Source organism: Cydia fagiglandana, chromosome 2 (genome assembly GCF_963556715.1).
Source record: "Cydia fagiglandana chromosome 2, ilCydFagi1.1, whole genome shotgun sequence".
Lineage (NCBI taxonomy): Eukaryota > Metazoa > Arthropoda > Insecta > Lepidoptera > Tortricidae > Cydia > Cydia fagiglandana.
In genome coordinates, this window is record NC_085933.1 from 447,365 (window position 1) to 465,710 (window position 18,346).

The 18,346-nt window shown below is 40.5% G+C and overlaps 1 protein-coding gene across 1 annotated transcript in view; it reads left to right on the forward strand.

Annotated features, from left to right (window-relative positions):
- The window catches only part of LOC134672144 (unconventional myosin-Ib-like), a 32,454-nt gene that overhangs the window by 9,107 nt on the left and 5,001 nt on the right, over nucleotides 1–18,346 (forward strand). The window contains exons 11-19 of the mRNA XM_063530050.1: nucleotides 1,602–1,804; nucleotides 1,930–2,163; nucleotides 2,374–2,492; nucleotides 9,725–9,941; nucleotides 10,089–10,414; nucleotides 10,691–10,907; nucleotides 10,997–11,186; nucleotides 11,392–11,663; nucleotides 12,039–12,203. Of these exons, the coding sequence (XP_063386120.1) occupies nucleotides 1,602–1,804; nucleotides 1,930–2,163; nucleotides 2,374–2,492; nucleotides 9,725–9,941; nucleotides 10,089–10,414; nucleotides 10,691–10,907; nucleotides 10,997–11,186; nucleotides 11,392–11,663; nucleotides 12,039–12,203 (1,943 nt within the window). The remainder of the gene's footprint in view (nucleotides 1–1,601; nucleotides 1,805–1,929; nucleotides 2,164–2,373; nucleotides 2,493–9,724; nucleotides 9,942–10,088; nucleotides 10,415–10,690; nucleotides 10,908–10,996; nucleotides 11,187–11,391; nucleotides 11,664–12,038; nucleotides 12,204–18,346) is intronic.

Here is an 18,346-nt window from a genome sequence, read left to right on the forward strand (position 1 = left end):
TTGTTCCTATGTGTGGGAATGATTCACAAAAATAATAGTTCGAATCCACGAAGACCTACGACGTGAAAGATGGTGCCGTGAATTAAACTTGGAATACCTACCTACTTCACGTGTTACACACAGTATTGCTGTGAGAATCACGTTGATGTAAGTATAAAATTAATATTAATTTACTACAATTAAGTATTTAAAAGCTCACTTTATTGGTAGGGTCGTGGTATCTATTTATTTTCTGTGGTAATGTAGCCAGAGTATCTAAAGGCAAACCGTTAAACAGAGATGGTGCCTACTAGAAAGAAGGAACATACAAGAATACATAGCCATACTCAAAATTCAGCCTGAAACTGCTTTAAAAAGATATAATTTCTAATTTCCAGGTACATGTTGCAGTTCAAGCTGCTGATATCATGGTGGACAAGACTTAATAAAGAGTTGTGAATAATAAAACATGTTTTTGTTTACCTACTTTTTTATTAATTTGGGAAATATGTTATATATGTTTCCAAAAAAAAATAGTAACTTTACATTAAATGTATGTTTATCATGTTCTGCACGAGCATCTGACAATGAAGGCTTCTTGTTGACCATCCAGAAGAGAAGTGTATGGTTTGTTATTTACTCTGTTCCCAGGCATTATTTACGGTCGTAAAGTATTACGACGATTAATAATTAATATGACGTTCGTTTCAATACAAAATGCTCAAATTTGTTCTGGGCCCAAGTGCAGTTACATATCTCACAGCTGTATCTAAATAGGAATCACGATGACCTGAAATAATAGGATATAATTAGCAAAATTGGCATGTTCCTAATATAGTAGTATAAGTATGTAGTACAATATCCAAACAATGGTGACAAGCCGGTAGAAAGCACCCACTGGGTGCTAAGCTACCTTTAGCAATGGACGCTTGTAACGATTTTATGAATCCAATCTTCTTACAAATCGAATCAGTTAAAATATATATGATGTAGGTAACTTACATTTGTATTTTTGCTCCCTTGATTTCAGCCAAGTTATGGTTGGAGTTGGATGCTATATGGATACATACTCCAATAAAACTAAGTTATATTATATAAATTAGGCAGATTTCTGGAATCAGCTTTCTCAAATTTATAGCGTAGGTATTTTGAAATTAATGATTCAAAATAAACGAGTTTTCCATTCCAGACGATTGTTATTTATAGAAACACGTGACACTGACATTGTCGACAGGTGACATTACAATCAATTGACAATGACAACTATTTTTTTAATGCTTGTTGTTGCTTGTGCATTATCCTAATCAGCCGACGACATGTAATTTACGAGAAGTCGTATCTCATATTTTCAATAAATTATAAATATTCAACCGAGCCACGAATTACTAAATCATTCAAATTGTTATCTTAAATTAACCTATATTTTCAGAAAATAAAATAAAAATGGGGGTCTAAAAAAAATGAACAATCCTAATTCGTCGAAAATCTTTTCGAAAAAAATGTAATCGAGCAAATATTATTTCGGGAATAAATATGCCGGAACATCGATACCTACATTACCGACAAAAGTAGTTTTGAATTTATATTAAATTGTCTCGCTCAGATCGGTCGTGTTTGTACAGAATGCGAGACAGGGGAAGAGGAGAGCTCCAGCGCCAGCGGGTCGGGCTGCGCGCGGGGGGGAGGGCAGGGCGCATGCGCGGGCTGCGGGCAGTGCGGCGGCGCCGGCGCCGAGTGGGCGCGCGCGCGCCGCGACCGCCTGCTGCAGGCGCTGTACGCGCGCCTGTTCGCCTGGCTGCTCGCCCGCGTCAACGACGCTATCAAGGTCAGCGGGGGAGGGAGCGCCCCCTGTTACGGCCCGGTTCTGGGCGGTCCGACAGTTCCTTACCCGTCAAACCGTAATCTAAGCCTTTTAGCGATTGTAACCTCCCATCGATTTCTTTTTTGTAGCCGGCGGAGCCCGGCAAGCGTCGCTCCCTCGGCATCCTCGACGTGTACGGCTTCGAGGCGCTCGCGCAGAACGGGCTCGAGCGTCTGCTCATCAACTACGCGGCCGAGCGACTCCAGGCGGCCGTCACCAACGCGACGCTCCGCCGGGAGCAGGAGGAGTACGCCCGCGAGCAGCTCGCCTGGACGCCGCTGCCGTACCGCGACCACGAGCAGCACGCCGACCTGCTGGACGCGGTGAGACTTGCAGCGGGGCAGCCTCGAGCCCGCAGGCCGCCCCCTCACCGACGCGACCCTCCGCAGTACGACTAGGGTTCATCAAATTGTTCATAATCAATTTGCAACCCAATTTTTCTTGGTTGAACAAGCTCGGTGCGCCTTTATTCAAATAGGTTAATTCTGTCGATCCACTGCCCACCTGCACTAACCTCACAATGTCACTCACAGGGCCCGGACAGCGTGCTGGGCTGCCTGCGCGAGGCGGGCGCCGGCGATGCCGGCTTCATCGCGCGCTTGCAGCGGCGGCGCCACCCACACCTGCGGGTTTTACCGCCCGACCACTTTCAGTACGTACTCACTGGATTATCTTTGTTTTTTTTTTTTTTAAATTTATTAAGAAACAAACAGTCTTATAAAACAGTTAAGTATATAGAATAGAATAGAATAGAATAGAATAGAATAGAATAGAATAGAATAGAATAGAATAGAATATAGAATAGAATAGAATAGTTTATTTGTGTAAAAAAGGGTATAAATCGATGTTACATAATAATTGTTTCCAATCCTTAATTTACCATAATACATGGCGTACAAATATTCTTAAATTACTATCTAATATTAGACTCCCATTAAAATGACACATTGAAAAATAATAAAAATACAATTAATAATAATTAATAATAAAATCATAGATTGCCAATATCATTTAAGATTACAATTTGTCTTATATAAAAATATACAATCATTATAAAACATAATCAATGGACACATCAACAATATAGCTTATAATTTACATAATGTCAAAAACTCATCAATTGAATAATAACAACTCTCCATCAAATGATCAAACAAGTGCTTTTTGAATAATTTAATTGGAAGGGCCTTAAAATCGTCAGTAAAAGTGTTAAATAATTGTATTGCCATGTAATGCACGTTTTTTCTGCTTAGTGAAAGGTTTGTCCTAGGTATGCACAGATTACATCGATGTGTACCTCTTTGAGACCTCATGGTGATAGTTTTAAAACATGTGGGGTACTTTTTGACAAATGTACATATTTCAAAGATGTACATCGCAGGTAATGTCAAGATTTTATTGTGCCTAAATAACGGTCTGCAGTGATCTAATTGCCAAGCCCCAGATAGAGACCTCACACATTTTTTTTGTGTCTTAAATATGATGTCAGCATCGACTGAGTTTCCCCATATTATCAATCCATATCTCAATAGGGATGACACATACCCGTGATATGCTGAAAGAGCGGCTGCTTCCGAAACCACATTGCGAATACGATAGAGTACATAAACAAATCGATCCAATTTAGTGCGTAGGCTATCAATGTGGCTCTTCCAATTACAGAAGTGGTCAATGTTTATTCCAAGGAAAGATGCAGAATGTACTTCTTCAATTTTTGAATCATTGTAGTTAATTTCTAAATCAATATGTTTACTTCGGTAAGTCTGAAATTGTATCATTTTTGTTTTATTTATGTTAATTTTTAAATTATTGTTTTCTAGCCAGTCTATTACATTTACTAAAGCTTGATTGATTTTATCATCAAATGGCGTATCGTCATCATTTTTAATGAGCAGCGTTGTGTCATCCGCAAAGAGGATAGTATCATGGCTTACTACATTTGGGAGATCATTAATATAGAGTAAAAATAGCAAAGGGCCCAGGATACTGCCCTGCGGCACGCCAGTTGTGTTAGGTTTGTAGTGCGATTTATAAGCTATTTTGTCATTACCGTCGATGCCGGTGATTTCAACACACTGGTGACGACTTCTAAGGTAGCTAGCGATCCAGTCCCACGCTGGACCTCTTATACCATATCTGTTTAATTTATGAAGCAGAATTTGGTGATCTACAAAATCGAAAGCCTTGCTCATATCTAAGAACACGGCAACAATTGGAATTTGTTTATCAAGGCTTTCAATTACTTCTCTTACTAGATGATAACACGCTAGAGATGTCGAGCTATTCTTTCTAAATCCGAATTGATTTTCAGCTAAAATTTTATTTTTTGTTATAAAATTCATTATCTTATCATACATTATTCTCTCAAAAACTTTCGATATGACAGGAATGAGGGTAATTGGCCTATAGTTGTTTAATTCTGTCTTGGGACCTTTCTTATGAATAGGCTTTACAACAGAATATTTTAAGCGTTCCGGAAAAACGCCTTGTAAGAATGACAAGTTCATAATATGAGCCAGAGGGATAGCTAAGGCTTTGGCATTTAATTTCAGAACCTTAGTACATATGCCATCATAACCTGTGGAATTCGTAGTATTCAGTAGTTTTATTGCTTTTTGAATGTCTGTTGAGTTTACTGAAAAAAGGAAAAAGCTATTTGTATTTTGCTGGATATTCTGATATGATTTTACATTATATCCTTTTGTTTTGTTAGTCAATTCTATAAAAAAGTTGTTAAATTTATCTGCCAAAGTTTTAGGGTCCATTTTATTAGCTTCAATTATATCATTATTATTGGTATTAACAGCGCAATTGTTTTTTATTAATTGCCAAGAAGCTCTGGATACATTTTTAGAGTTCTTAATGAAACGATAGTTAGCAATCTGCCTAGATTTATGTAGACATCGTTTAAGTAATCTTGTATATACCTTGTATTGATTCATTAGTTCTTTATTTTCGGAATACCTAGCTGCAGCTCTATGTAATTTTCTTTTATTAGCACAACAAATCTTGATTCCTTTTGTGAGCCATTTATTCATGATGGGTTTATTTTGATTTGTTTTTTTAATCAAGGGAAAACATAAGTTATAAAACAAGATTACAAGGTCATGAAATTCACTGAATGCTTTATCTGTATCTGTTTCGTTAATTATATCAGTAAATGATAAGGCAGACATACAATCACTAAACTTTCGCAAATTATCTTGACTGTAGTCTCTTATTATTTCACGCCAGAACTTGGGCCTGGCTTTAAGTTTATTGTTCATTTTTACATTGCATGAAAGTATTTGACATGTTTCATGGTCCGACAGATCCAAAGTATAAATATTAGGTTTACAGTCCGATATGTTACTAGCAATTAAGTCAATACATGTCTTTTTCCTGGTAGGAGCTACTATATGATTATCTAGATTATAATTTGCTAGGATTGATGTTAGATCCTTCTTAATTTTACTTTCCTTTATAAAGTCTATGTTCCAATCTCCACATAGTACTATATGTTTTGATTTATTTTTAGTTACCTTTTGTAAAGCTTGACTAAGTGAGGCAAAGAAAACATTAACGTTCGATGATGGCGTGCGATAAACGCACACTATTATCATATTATATAATGGGATTTCTGTGCCACATGCTTCAAAGTCGTACTTAAGAGATAATGATGGTATATAATCCAATGTCTTAAATTCAATGTTTTTTTTTACTAGGATACATGTGCCGCCTCTTCTTTCATGTTCCCTACAATATGATGAAGCGACATTGTAGTTACTCATAGTAAGATTTGCAATAGCTCCAGATTTGATAAAGGTCTCACTAAGGCAAATAACATCAATACTTCCAGTCAATGTTTCTAAATCGATAATTGCCGCCTCCATCAAATCTCTTTTGCCTAAAATACCGGCTATATTTTGATGCATGACTGTTATTTTTCTTTGATTATTTATTAAAGGAACGAAAGGAATTATTCGCGTCTCCACTTGGCTGAGAACAAAAGGGCTGATTCACTTCATCTTTCTCTTGTAAATATGTAGGAATAGGTACAATGTCGCGTATCATAAGTTTAACATTTTTTAATATATTTTTTATACCTACGGGTAGTATTTTCCCAGAAAACTGAGAAAACATGTCTAACGTTAAGTTCAAGTTAGAGTCATAAAAATGTGCCCATTGCGAGTCCTGGAGTGATTGATTAAGGCGCGTATTAAATAATTCTACTCTATAATTAAACAGCGGAGCGCCACAGGTGTATGTCGGCGTGCACACTACTATGTTCGTATGAGTTACCGTGTCTAAAGTTGATTTAATTTGTTGCACGAGCTCCTCATGCTCAAAATCTTCACTTATTCTGAAATCTTGCTCTCCAATTAGTAGGATACAGTAGTCTTCTTTGGTGTATTCTTTGAGCTTTTTAGGCAGCGTGGCCAAAAGCTCTCGAATCCTTCCTCCCGGAGTTGAAAGGTGTATACAATCGGAGGTGTGAAAATTTTCCAGCATGGCATTAAAGATTTTTTTACCTGCTCTACCACTGATGGTACTAATTACACACAGTTTATTGGTCACAAGAGTTTCCTTTTGCTTAAAAAACTGCAATTTGTGGTTTATCGGAGGTTCTTTGTCTTTAGACATGTTACATCTTGTTACGTCTTGATTTTGTTGTAAGTGTTGTATAGTTGATGAATTTTGATTACTTATATTTCCCATGTCCTTATTTTCTGGGTTGCCCAAAGAGCTAAGTTCTAATTGGTTTTTATTCCGGCTTTTTCTTCGCTTTTTAGTTTTTGGTGTTCGGGGTGGAGTTGAGCATATGCGAACTAATCCCTTAATGGTATGCTCTTTACCTTCTAAACGTTTTTTTAATTCTCCATTCTCACAAATTAGATTTTGGATTTCGTTTTCAGCTGATTGAAGCCTAATTTCTAAGTTCAAAATCCTTTGTTCGTAATCTTGTATATTCTGTTCATTAACATTTCGTAAGTCAGGGAGACTTCTGTTTTGAACGTTTTCGGAAGTGAAAGAGTCTTCAGACGTTAATAATGTAGAGAAAAGGTCAGTCGTGAATTCAGAGTCAATTGATGAGTTACAGGTTGAACTGCTAGGAGTATTGGGGCGACCTTTGACGGTCTCGTTGCCCGTCGACGGTGTTTCATTTGCACCGGTAGAGTTAATAGGCGTATTACGCTGACTTTCGAGGATTTCGTAGTCCGTGAGCGGTGTGCCATTTACACCGGTAGAGTTGACTGGCGTATCGGGCTGACTTTTAGCGGAATCGTAGTCCGTAGGCGTTATGCTATTTGCACCGGTAGAGTCGACAGGAGTATCGGGCTGACTTTTGACGGTTTCGTTGCCCGTAGGCGGTGTGCCATTTGCTCCGGTAGAGTTGACAGGCGTATCGGGTTGTCTTTCGACGGTTTCGATGTCCGTGAGCGGATTGCCATTTGCATCGGTAGAGTCAACCGGCGTATTGGGCCGAATTTCGACAGCTTCGTTGTCCGTGGTCGGTGTTTCATTTCCACAGGTAGAGCCGACAGGCGTATTGGGCCGACTTTCGACAGCCTCGTTGTCCGTGGACGGTGTTTCAATTACACTGGTAGAGTCAACAGGCGTATTGGGCCGACTTTCGACAGCCTCGTTGTCCGTAGACGGTGTTTCAATTACACCGACAGAGCCGACAGGCGTATTGGGCCGACTTTCGACAGCCTCGTTGTCCGTGTACGGTGTTTCATTTACACCGGTAGAGTCGACAGGCGTATTGGGCCGACTTTTGACGGTCACGTTGTCCGTGGACGGTGTTGATGTAAGTTCTTTTGCGTTACTTGGCTGTGTGCGTGTAGTCGTGGATGTGGGTGTAACTCGAGACCGAGAGGGTAACGGCCGTAAAGACTGTTTGCTTAGAATAATGGGAGATTTAGATTTACAAGCCTTGCATTTCCAGTTCTCTCGTTTTGTTGGTTCCATTAGGCGAAAAACTTTTTCTGGAAATCCCGCACAGTCAAAGTGCAATTTTCGTTTGCATTCTGAACATTCTGCACTATTCTTAGAATCTGCTGCGCATTTGCATTTTGGACAGATTGATGCAATTTTCCGGCTGTTTGGTTTTGAAGTAGATTTGTTAGTAGTTTCCATTGTATTTATCTTTGTTATAATATTTATAGGCACTTAGATATAAAATAAAATAAGGCAAAAGGCAGAAGCACTATTAATGTCTTTGTCATTAACTTAGTAATGAAAACACAAAAAAGCAGTCAAGTTTTTAAGCACAAAAAAGCACAAAAAGCAGTCAAGTTTTTAAAGCACAAAAAACACAAAAAGCAGTCAAGTACTTAAACACAAAAAAAAAAAAAAGTAAGTGTCACTTGCGCGGGATTAGAACCCACGCCACCAGCGTTGTATGCATGTATAATTCACACTATGCCAATCGTACGCGTGACGTAGATGGCGAAATTAGCGTTCTAGTAGTGCGAGTGTATCTGAAGTGGGCGGAGTTGCTGGCGGGTTCATCAATTAGTCTGTTTGAGATCCTTTGCAAATACCATAGTTCGCATAGCGCATATCACATATACACCGTATTTGTCTTGAACAATTAATATTACCTATGTCACTATTATTGTCACTAGAAATAAAAATATATAAGGCAGTACTCGTAAAAAAGAAAAGATAATTAAGTCTAATAAAATATAGGTAGAGTTCTTTTTTTTTTAGTAAGCACAATTAAAAAAAGATATATATAAAAAAAAAAAACAAAGTCACAACACGTCCTAGCGCGGGATTTGAACCTGGTACTACGGCGTTCAACGGTTATTTTACCGGCATTGTTCACATTGTACCAAGCGAGCGTGTGACGTAGATGGCGAAATTGACGTTCTAGTAGTGCGGATGTAGTGGGAGTGGCTTCATCAATCTTCTTTTCGCTGATTGGACAATTCACTTGACACACACTACTTAATGTTTACATGTTTGCGTGAGATTTGAACGGCAAAAAGACGTTTGTCATTTTGTTTTGCTGTTTTCTGTTAATTCACGCACATTTGGGATAGTTTTCGCACAAAATATAGTTCCTTACAGCACATTTCACACAAATCCATATTAGTCTTATTGATTTAGGCACTTTAAACACTTTTTTCTTATTTATTTCTACGGAGCAAATCACAACACGACTGCTTCGAGGTAGCACTCTCCCCACTCTCTCTACTCTACACTAGAGTAACATTCTTCTAGTAATAGACTTATAGTTTCCTATATCTAAACAAATATTTTAATAAAAACTTATTACTAAGTATAAATGACATGCATATGTAATTATGTACTAGTATGTGTGACGAGATATGTGAGGAAATCTTAATTTAGCTGGTCATACAGGTGTTTATTATTTTAAAGAAGAAAAAACTAATTTTTTAAACAATCTTAGTGAGCTGCTAAATATGTCTACGTTTTGGCACTTTACATTGTACAACCTACATGTGCGTTTAATGTATGAGTGCTGCGCATGTTTAGTTCTGCTGCTTTTGATACTAAATAACATTTTATTTCGACAACTACGTTCTGTTCTGCGGGGTACGCGTAAATCTATATTTTCTAAAATATAACAGTAATTATCTTTTAAATAAATAATAATTTTGTTTTCCTAGTTCAGTATGTACCATAAAGAGTATTGCTTTGTATTGTAGAATAATATAATAAGTATACGTATTTTAGAATATTAGTGGTAACACGTTGTAAAATTTAGTGCTAACCACCATTTGTTTGTTAACCTGTTGCTATTGGCGGGAACCTATAATTGGCTTTCTGTTATCTATATACATAACTATTGTACAATTGATAGCTGTTGGTTCTCCGAATAATAAATAAATAAAATAATTGGATAATGTTAGTATTGTATTTTTGTGTCAGAGTGACCCACTTCGCCGGGCCCGTGGTGTACAGCGCGCGCGGCATGGTGAGCAAGAACCGCGACGTGGTGTGCCGCAGCTGCTGCGCCGCGCTGGCGGCCGCGCGCGAGCCGCTGCTGGCGGCGCTCTTCCCGCCCGAGCGCGCCGCGCCCAACCCCAGAGGTCAGACGTCTCACCGGGAACAGTTTCGTTCGTTAACATTGTTATATTCACGGCAGGTCCATTCTGGTCATTTTTCCTGTATCCTCTATAACTATTCAATTATTATTTATTTTACGACAGTTACAAATGTTGTCATAACGACTGCCACTTTTTTGTCCGTACACCAAATGAGCTCGCATTGAACATGTGTATGTTGGTGTCAGGTTCGCCTCGTCGTCCGGCGGCGCTGGCGTGCCGGCAGCGCGCGCTGGTGGGTGCGCTGCTGCGGCGGCTGCCGGCCGCGCCGCGCCTTGTGCGCTGCCTGCGCGCCGACCCCGCGCTGCGCCCGCACCGGTTCGACACCGCGCTGCTGCGCCACCAGCTGCGCACCCAGGGGTGAGTGTCGCCTGTTGCTACACACGGTGCTAGTGTTGCTGCTGCGGCGGCTGCCGGCCGCGCCGCGCCTGGTGTGCTGCCTGCGCGCCGACCCCGCGCTGCGCCCGCACCGGTTCGACACCGCGCTGCTGCGCCACCAGCTGCGCACCCAGGGGTGAGTGTGGCATCAGACAAAGGGTGCCAGTTGTGTCGCTCCGGTCTACATTCCAGCATATTTTTTTAAGGAAAATGAGTATCATTCGGCGTTTATGTCAGGTTTTGGCGACGCATCACAATTTTTACCATGTGAATAAATAAGAGAAATACTGAATAAATTATTTTCAAAGAGGAACGACGTCATTATGTTGACAAATTTAAACTACCGACGTAAAATAAGGTTTACTAATGATCTACTTAGTATTTATTGGTTGTGATTGTATCCCAACGTCAGCATCATGGACATGGCGCTGCTGCGGCGCGCGGGCTGGTGCGAGGCGTGGTGCGCGCGCGGCGTGGTGGCGCGCTACGGGCTGCTGGCCGCGCATGCGCAGCGCGCCGAGCCCGCCGACCCCGTGCGCGCCGCCCGAGCGCTGCTGCGCAAGCTGCCCATCCCCAGCGCGGAGTTCGCCTACGGCAGGACGAAGGTCTTCATACGGAGCCCGAGGACTGTGAGTACGCTATCATAAAGCGAATGACAAATTATTACAAGAGAATTTTCGATTCTTTATCTATTTGTTGATATCGCCGTGTCGTACAGGTTTGGGAGCTAGAAGCGTTACGGTCAGCGAGAGTAGAGGAACTAATCCGAGCGGTGCAAGCGGCGTGGCGGAGACACAGGCAGAGGAGACGAGCGCGCGCGCAGCGCGTCATCGCACGCGCGTGGCGCGCCAGCCGCGCGCGGCGCGCGCAGCCCGGCCGAGCGAGTCAGCCGAGGCTGACGGGAGAAAGTATGTCGCGTTTCAGTATAGCGAACAGAGATACCTCGCATCGTGTGCAACCATTATCAACCATCGTCGCATCTTTCTTACCCCTCTTTTAACTTTATTTACTTGAACATAACGAATCTTAAATTTTAACTTTTTAACATTTTAGTATATTATTCATATCATCATAGATTTCCCCAACGTCAATTCACTCCAATTGTTGTCCCAGGTGCTCCGGCCCCAGTGTGCGCGCGCACCGCGGCCGCAGCGAGCATCTGGCGCTGGTGGAGCACGACGGCGCGGCGCCAGTACCTGGCGGGGCTGTGGCGGCGGCTGCCGGCGCGCCACCGCAGCCCGCTGTGCGCCGCCTGGCCCGCGCCGCAGCGCCCGGCGCTGCTCGCCCGCACCGACGCGCTGCTGCGGAGACTGCACCACAGGTGGCGGTGCCAGGTGTACCGTCAGGCCTTCGATCAGACGGCCAGAAACAGGATGCGGGAGAAGGTAAGTAGTCGGACAATTTCACAGTAGATGGCGCCATTCTATCGCTTACATTGCGCTATTAAGGGTCGGTCGCATCAAACTGTTCGTATCGTTAAAGAGTTCGCTAAATTTTTATGTATGGAAAATTTCATAGTAAAGCGGCGGGCGCGCCGGCTGACGTCGATCAGTCTGTCAAATGCGGTCGGTGCGACTGGCCCTAAGATGAGAGTACGCTCTTTTCGTGAAGGTCGGAAAGTCTTATAGGTCTGCATGCGACATTTCATTCCACAGCTGTGCGAGGTAGGAAGTTTCCGGAGAACCGCACAGTTGAGGAGTGCCAACCGTCCGAGTGGTGAAGAAGGAAACGTGGTCGGTTGAAGTATCGGTCGTTTGCAGGTGACGGCGTCGGTGCTGTTCAAGGAGCGCAAGGCGCGCTACGGCGCGTCGGTGGCGCACCCGTTCGTGGGCGACTACGTGCGCCTGCGCGCCTCGGGCGCCTGGCGCCGCGGGCCCGCCGCGCCGCACGACCGCTACGTCGTGTTCGCCGACGTCGTCGGCAAGGTGCGCCGCCGCTTCTATCCTACAGATCTGTCTGGGAAAGCCTCCTAGATCCTACGCGCCTATGCGCATGGCGCCTGGACACTCTACAAAACCGAAGTTTGACAGCGATTCAAATACAAATACAAATTATTTATTTGCCAGAATACAGTGAATATGTATGTGTGTGTGTGTGTGTGTGTGTGTGTGTGTGTGTGTGTGTGTGTGTGTGTGTGTGTGTGTGTGTGTGTGTGTGTGTATGTGTGTGTTCAGGGACGAATCGTGCTATCCTTTTCTAATGTACTTTCTAATGTCCTAGGCACTATCCTTTTCAGCTATTTAGGGTTTGCAAAATTCAAGTCATTATCTTATCTGTGATCGTGCACGTAAAAAGACGTCAAGTTCTGCCAACCCTAATAATTGCTCGGAGCGATGCTGGGCCGAACGGAGCCGAGTATGCCTACAAAGAGGAGTGTCTCCCAAGTAGCATGGAAGTGTCGGCAACATCAATATACCAGCCAATTTAGAACTTAGAGTGATTTAAGAGACGTATAAGAGTGTCAGAAAAGATTTAAGCTGTATAAAAGGTATTTTACAGACGTTATACAGCTCAAGTTGTATAAAATCATTATAAAGGATTCTGCGGAATCATGGGGTGCTTTATCAGAATATAGAAAATCTACTATAAAACTAAAAGTGTTGTGAAACACTACAAGCTAATTCTATCGTAAAAGCTGTATACAGGCTGTATTGTAGTAACACTTGGCACTTTTAGCTGTATAAAAGTATCTGTCAACTCCGTTTTAAATCTTTAAGTGTTGTGAAACACTACAAGCTAATTTTATCGTAAGAGCTGTATACAGGCTGTATTGTAGTATCACTTGGCACTTGTAGCTGTACAAATGTATCTGTCAACCCCGTTTTAAAGCTATTTCTTATGGCGTAATTTTACTCTCCTATAAGAATAGCCCAAGTAGCACAGATAGCTCTATAACTACTCACTTTTAGTTCTATTTAACGCTCTGTGCGTATTAAGACTCTTATAAGAGCACACTCGTGGTCCTACAGCTGTATAATAGATCTCAGTGATATTTATATAGCTTAGGGCTGATTAAACGCTGCATTACGGCTCTGAAAACTACCATTAATACGCAAAGAGTGATATAAAGGTATATTTGCTACGACTTTATACAGCTTTAAGGGTTATCAAATGCTTTAACCGTTATAAGGTCTGTTTAGTGGATAAAATTACGCCATGTGCTGTATAAGGAGGTAATTGTGGACTTTTATTACGTTGACTTATTAAGGGAGCACAAGTGAACTATTATGAACCTAATAGACGTATAATGGAACACATGTGGCACATAATACAGCTTGTCGCATAACATGTTTACCGCTAAGCAGCTTTTATTACGCTGACTTTTAAGGGAGTACGAGTGAACTATTATGAAGCCAATAGACGTATAATGGAACATACGTGGCGCATAATACAGCTTATAGCTGAACATGTTTACTGCTAAGCAGCTTTTATTGTTCTGACTTTTTAAGGAAGCACGAATGAACTATTATGAAGCCAATAGACGTATAATGGAACACATGGGGCGCATAATACAGCTTATCGCTGAACATGTTTACCGCTAAGCAGCTTTTATTACGCTGACCTTTAAGGGAGCACGAGTGAACTAATATGAAGCCAATAGACGTATAATGGAACACATGGGGCGCATAATACAGCTTATCGCTGAACATGTTTACCGCTAAGCAGCTTTTATTACGCTGACCTTTAAGGGAGCACGAGTGAACTAATATGAAGCCAATAGACGTATAAATGGAACACATGTGGCGCATAATACAGCTTATAGCTGAACATGTTTACCGCTAAGCAGCTTTTATTTCACTGACTTATTATAAGGGAGAACGAGTGAACTATTATGAAACCAATAGAAGTATAATCGAACACATGTGGCGCATAATACGGCTTAGCGCTGAACATGTTTACCGCTAAGCAGCCTATTATACTACCATTGAGACTGTCTGCATAGCGGCTGTTTAAACGTTCACAAGATGCCTTATAACTGTTTAGAGGTTCACTAGTGTATCGAAATAACGACTTGGACTTTATAGTGGTTCACTTAAGTATCTTTATCAGATATATAACAGTCTTATGCTGCATATTAGAATTTTAATGGTTCACGTTGCTTTTTAACATTGATCGCCATTTTATTGTAGATAACCTACAAAATTGAAATTACTTTTCCAACTTTTAAGGGTAACAAAAAGGTTTTGTGCATGAGTTCTTAACCTAAATCATTAGTTTAGTACTTCCTATAACGTATTATTAACTTTTTATCTCATAATTCTGCCCAAACCACAGAAATAGTTTTACACATAGCTTATTTATATCATTAAATTAAATAAATACTGATTATTTTCGTGGCGCACTGAAATTTTCTTAGATAATGTATATATATAATGTCAATAAACTTGCATCCCCAAACATCTTTCTCGCGTAAATATATAAAAGATCATGTACTAACATTCAACTAAACACTTTAACAAAATGACTTATGGCGTCGTTGCGCTTAACGTTTTTACTTCAATATAAATATGTTCACCTCTGCGTTCATCGCCAGTGTCACTATACTAAATAATAGCTGCTTTTTAAGGCAGAGGTGTAAAAGTATGTTATTAATTATCTTTTATTCAGCCCAACGTCAATCTTTCCCGGTATTAGGGTGCACATGTGACATATTAGCTGAATAAAGGGTAACTGGTGGTCTCTTACCCAGTCAATATACACCTCTTATAACTCCTGTTGCCACTTATAATTCCATTAAATTACTGCTACAGCGCTCTTAAGTAGCTATGTGAACTTAAGGCTGCCTAATTTGTGCCCATTTAAATAATAATAAATAAATAATAATAAATAATAAATATTATAGGACATATTCTTACACAGATTGACTAAGTCCCACAGTAAGCTCAAGAAGGCTTGTGTTGTGGGTACTCAGACAACGATATATATATAATATACCAATACTTAAATACATAGAAAACATCCATGACTCAGGAACAAATATCTGTATCATCATACAAATAAATGCCCTTACTGGGATTCGAACCCAGGACCATCGGCTTCGCAGGCAGGGTCACTACCCACTAGGCCAGACCGGTCGTCAAATTTAAGATTTAAGAAAAATAAGAAGAAATTTAAGAGTAATGATATTATGATATGATATGATATGATATTTATTTATTTCATAATATTACATTGCATTATAAATTAATATGTTAATATATAAGAATTAATATTATGATCGTCAAAAGTACATTATTAAATACGGGATATTCTAACAAACAATACATAGTTTAAGGTCTCATGAATTCATCCATATAATATATTGTATTTCCTAGCAGTATTTGCTTTAGTTGGGACTGAAATTCCGACACACTGGCTATGTCTTTCACACGTTTAGGTAACTTTTCATAAAGAGATGGTCCCATCACCCTTGGATCTTTTGTACATAGCGCCAGCCTTTTACGAATATTCGTGAGGCGATGAGCGTTTCGTGTGTTATAATTGTGGACTTCATCGACTCGTTTGAATGTTTTCAAGTTTCGCTTCACATTCATCACTGTATCGTGTATATACATCGAGCATACAGTTAATATTCTTTTTGATTTAAACAAATCTCGGCAAGACGTATTTCTGGGAACACCCGCTACGATACGAAGAGCTTTTTTTTGTAAAATTAGCACTCTTTTACTATCCGATGAGTTACCCCAAAGGATAACGCCGTAGGATATGATGGAATGTATATAGGCATAATACACCTGCAGGAGTGTTTTTGGCGACACCAGTCTGCTAAGCTCACGCAGTGCATATATAGAGGTAGCCAACTTGTTGCATACTAGCTCGACGTGAGGCTTCCATGAAAGCGTGTTATCAAGTTGGAAACCCAAGAACCTTACGAGCCTAACAACCTGGATGTCTCCACACAAAGTCAGTTGTGGGTAGTTGACGGTGCGACCACTGAAGAGGATGCATTTTGTTTTCTCAGTGTTCAATTTGAGACCGTTTGAGTTAAACCAAGCTTGCAACTGTTCAATGACTAGATTTAGCTTAAACTCAAGTTCAATGTATGTCTTGCCAGTCACCACGACACTTGTGTCATCGGCAAATTGTATTATTTGGCCTTCTGTGACAGCTCTAGGCAAGTCGTTGACAAAAATTAGGAAGAGAACATTTCCCAGGGCTGAGCCTTGGGGCACTCCTACGGTGACACAAGCCGGTGAAGACCTAAATTTTTCATTTGGACTTTGTACCTCTACGACTTGCGACCTACCCTCTAAAAATGTAGATAGCAGATTGTATGCTTTGTTTTTTATGCCCAGCATGTCTAGTTTAATTTTAAGTAGGCTATGGTTAACTGAATCGAAAGCTTTCGATAGATCACACAGTAATCCGGCCACTTTTAATCCCTCATTCATAGACGCCACCACCTTATTGACTAGCTGCAGAGAGGCCGAGGTTGTAGATTGCTCCTTCCTGTAGGCGTATTGTTGGGGCGAAAGAATGGAATTATTCTCAAGATAGCGAGTTATAGAAGATGCTAATATCGACTCGATAATTTTAGAAATTGTCGGCACTATCGTAATTGGGCGGTAGTTATTAGGCAAACGCGCATCACCTGAACCTTTATATATAGGACATACCCTTGATCTTTTTAGTATTTCGGGATAGTGGCCAGACGAAAACATTTCTTGTATTAGGCAACATATAACTGGTAACAAAGGTTCCCAGTATTCTGCGATCAGACTCCCGGTAATCCCAAACAGGTCAGGGCTATTTTTATTGGATAGTTTTATTCTGATCGTATTAATAATCAAGGTAGGGCTAATGTGTGGTAATTCGTAACGGCAACTTGTTTCATCACCCATGTATTTTAATGCGCTATTTTCATTCGGCGGATATAATGCTGAAAATTGCTGTCCGACGCCTAGAAAATATTGGTTAAACGTATCGGGTACTTCTTTTTCGTCTATAGGGCCCAATTCATTTTTAAGTTGAATACGTTTATAGTTATGAGTTAACTTATTAGACTCTTCCTTAATTATTGTCCAAACCTCTTTTTTAATATTTTTGCTTTTTTGTAATCTAGTTGACATTACTTCTTTTTTGGTGTTGATGACAAGATTTTGAAATTTAATTTTGTGATTTTTGATGCATTCTTTTAATAAGGTTTCATGTGGGTAATTTTTCAACAACTCACAGTACCCTATTATTTCTTGTTGACAATTTGCAATTTCACGTGTAAGCCACCTACATTGATTGTTTTTCGGTTTAACTTTTTTAATCTTCATCGGAAAATGTGTGTCGTATTTGTTAAAGATTGTTGAAATTACTTTAGTTATTTTGCCATTCAAATCCATGGAACCTTTGTGAATTAGCTTGTTCCAATCATGGTATTCGAGTGACTGACGGAATAGTCTCTTAGTTTCGTTGTTTATAATTCTTGTTCGAATAGTTAAGTAGGGAGTTTTACTAACGAAATTTGGTACATGACAAGTTACCAGTTGCGCGAGGTGGTCGCCGATGCCAGTGGTGAGGGAGGCGGCGGACACCGTGCCGGGGGCGAGCGAGGTCGCGGCGGCGTCTATGGACGAGCTCGACCCACCGCAGATGCGAGTGGGGAAATCTATAATGTTACGTAATCGGAAACAATTTAGAACATCACAAAGTCTTTTATACCTAGAACATGGTGCCAGCGCGTCGAGATTCCAGTCACCCACTAATAATATGTTACAATATTTCTTTGTCACAAACGTCAGAATACTATTTATAATTCGTAAAAATATATCAAAGTCACCATTATTGGTTCTGTATAACCCTATGACTAAAATATTACATGAGGTCAATAAAACCGCAGTACAATCACAATGAAATTCCTGTGTGAACGAAGATATGTCTACGCGTTTAAAAGGTACGTCGTCTCGGACAAAAGTTATCACTCCGCCATGTAGGCGCTTTTTACGGCAAAAACTATCGGCCAGCGAGTAACCGTCAAGGCGCACACACGGTATTTCATTGTTTTTCAACCAAGTCTCTGAACATACTATAAGTTCGGGGTTTGTATTTTTTACACTGCAAGTTAATGTAGGTAATT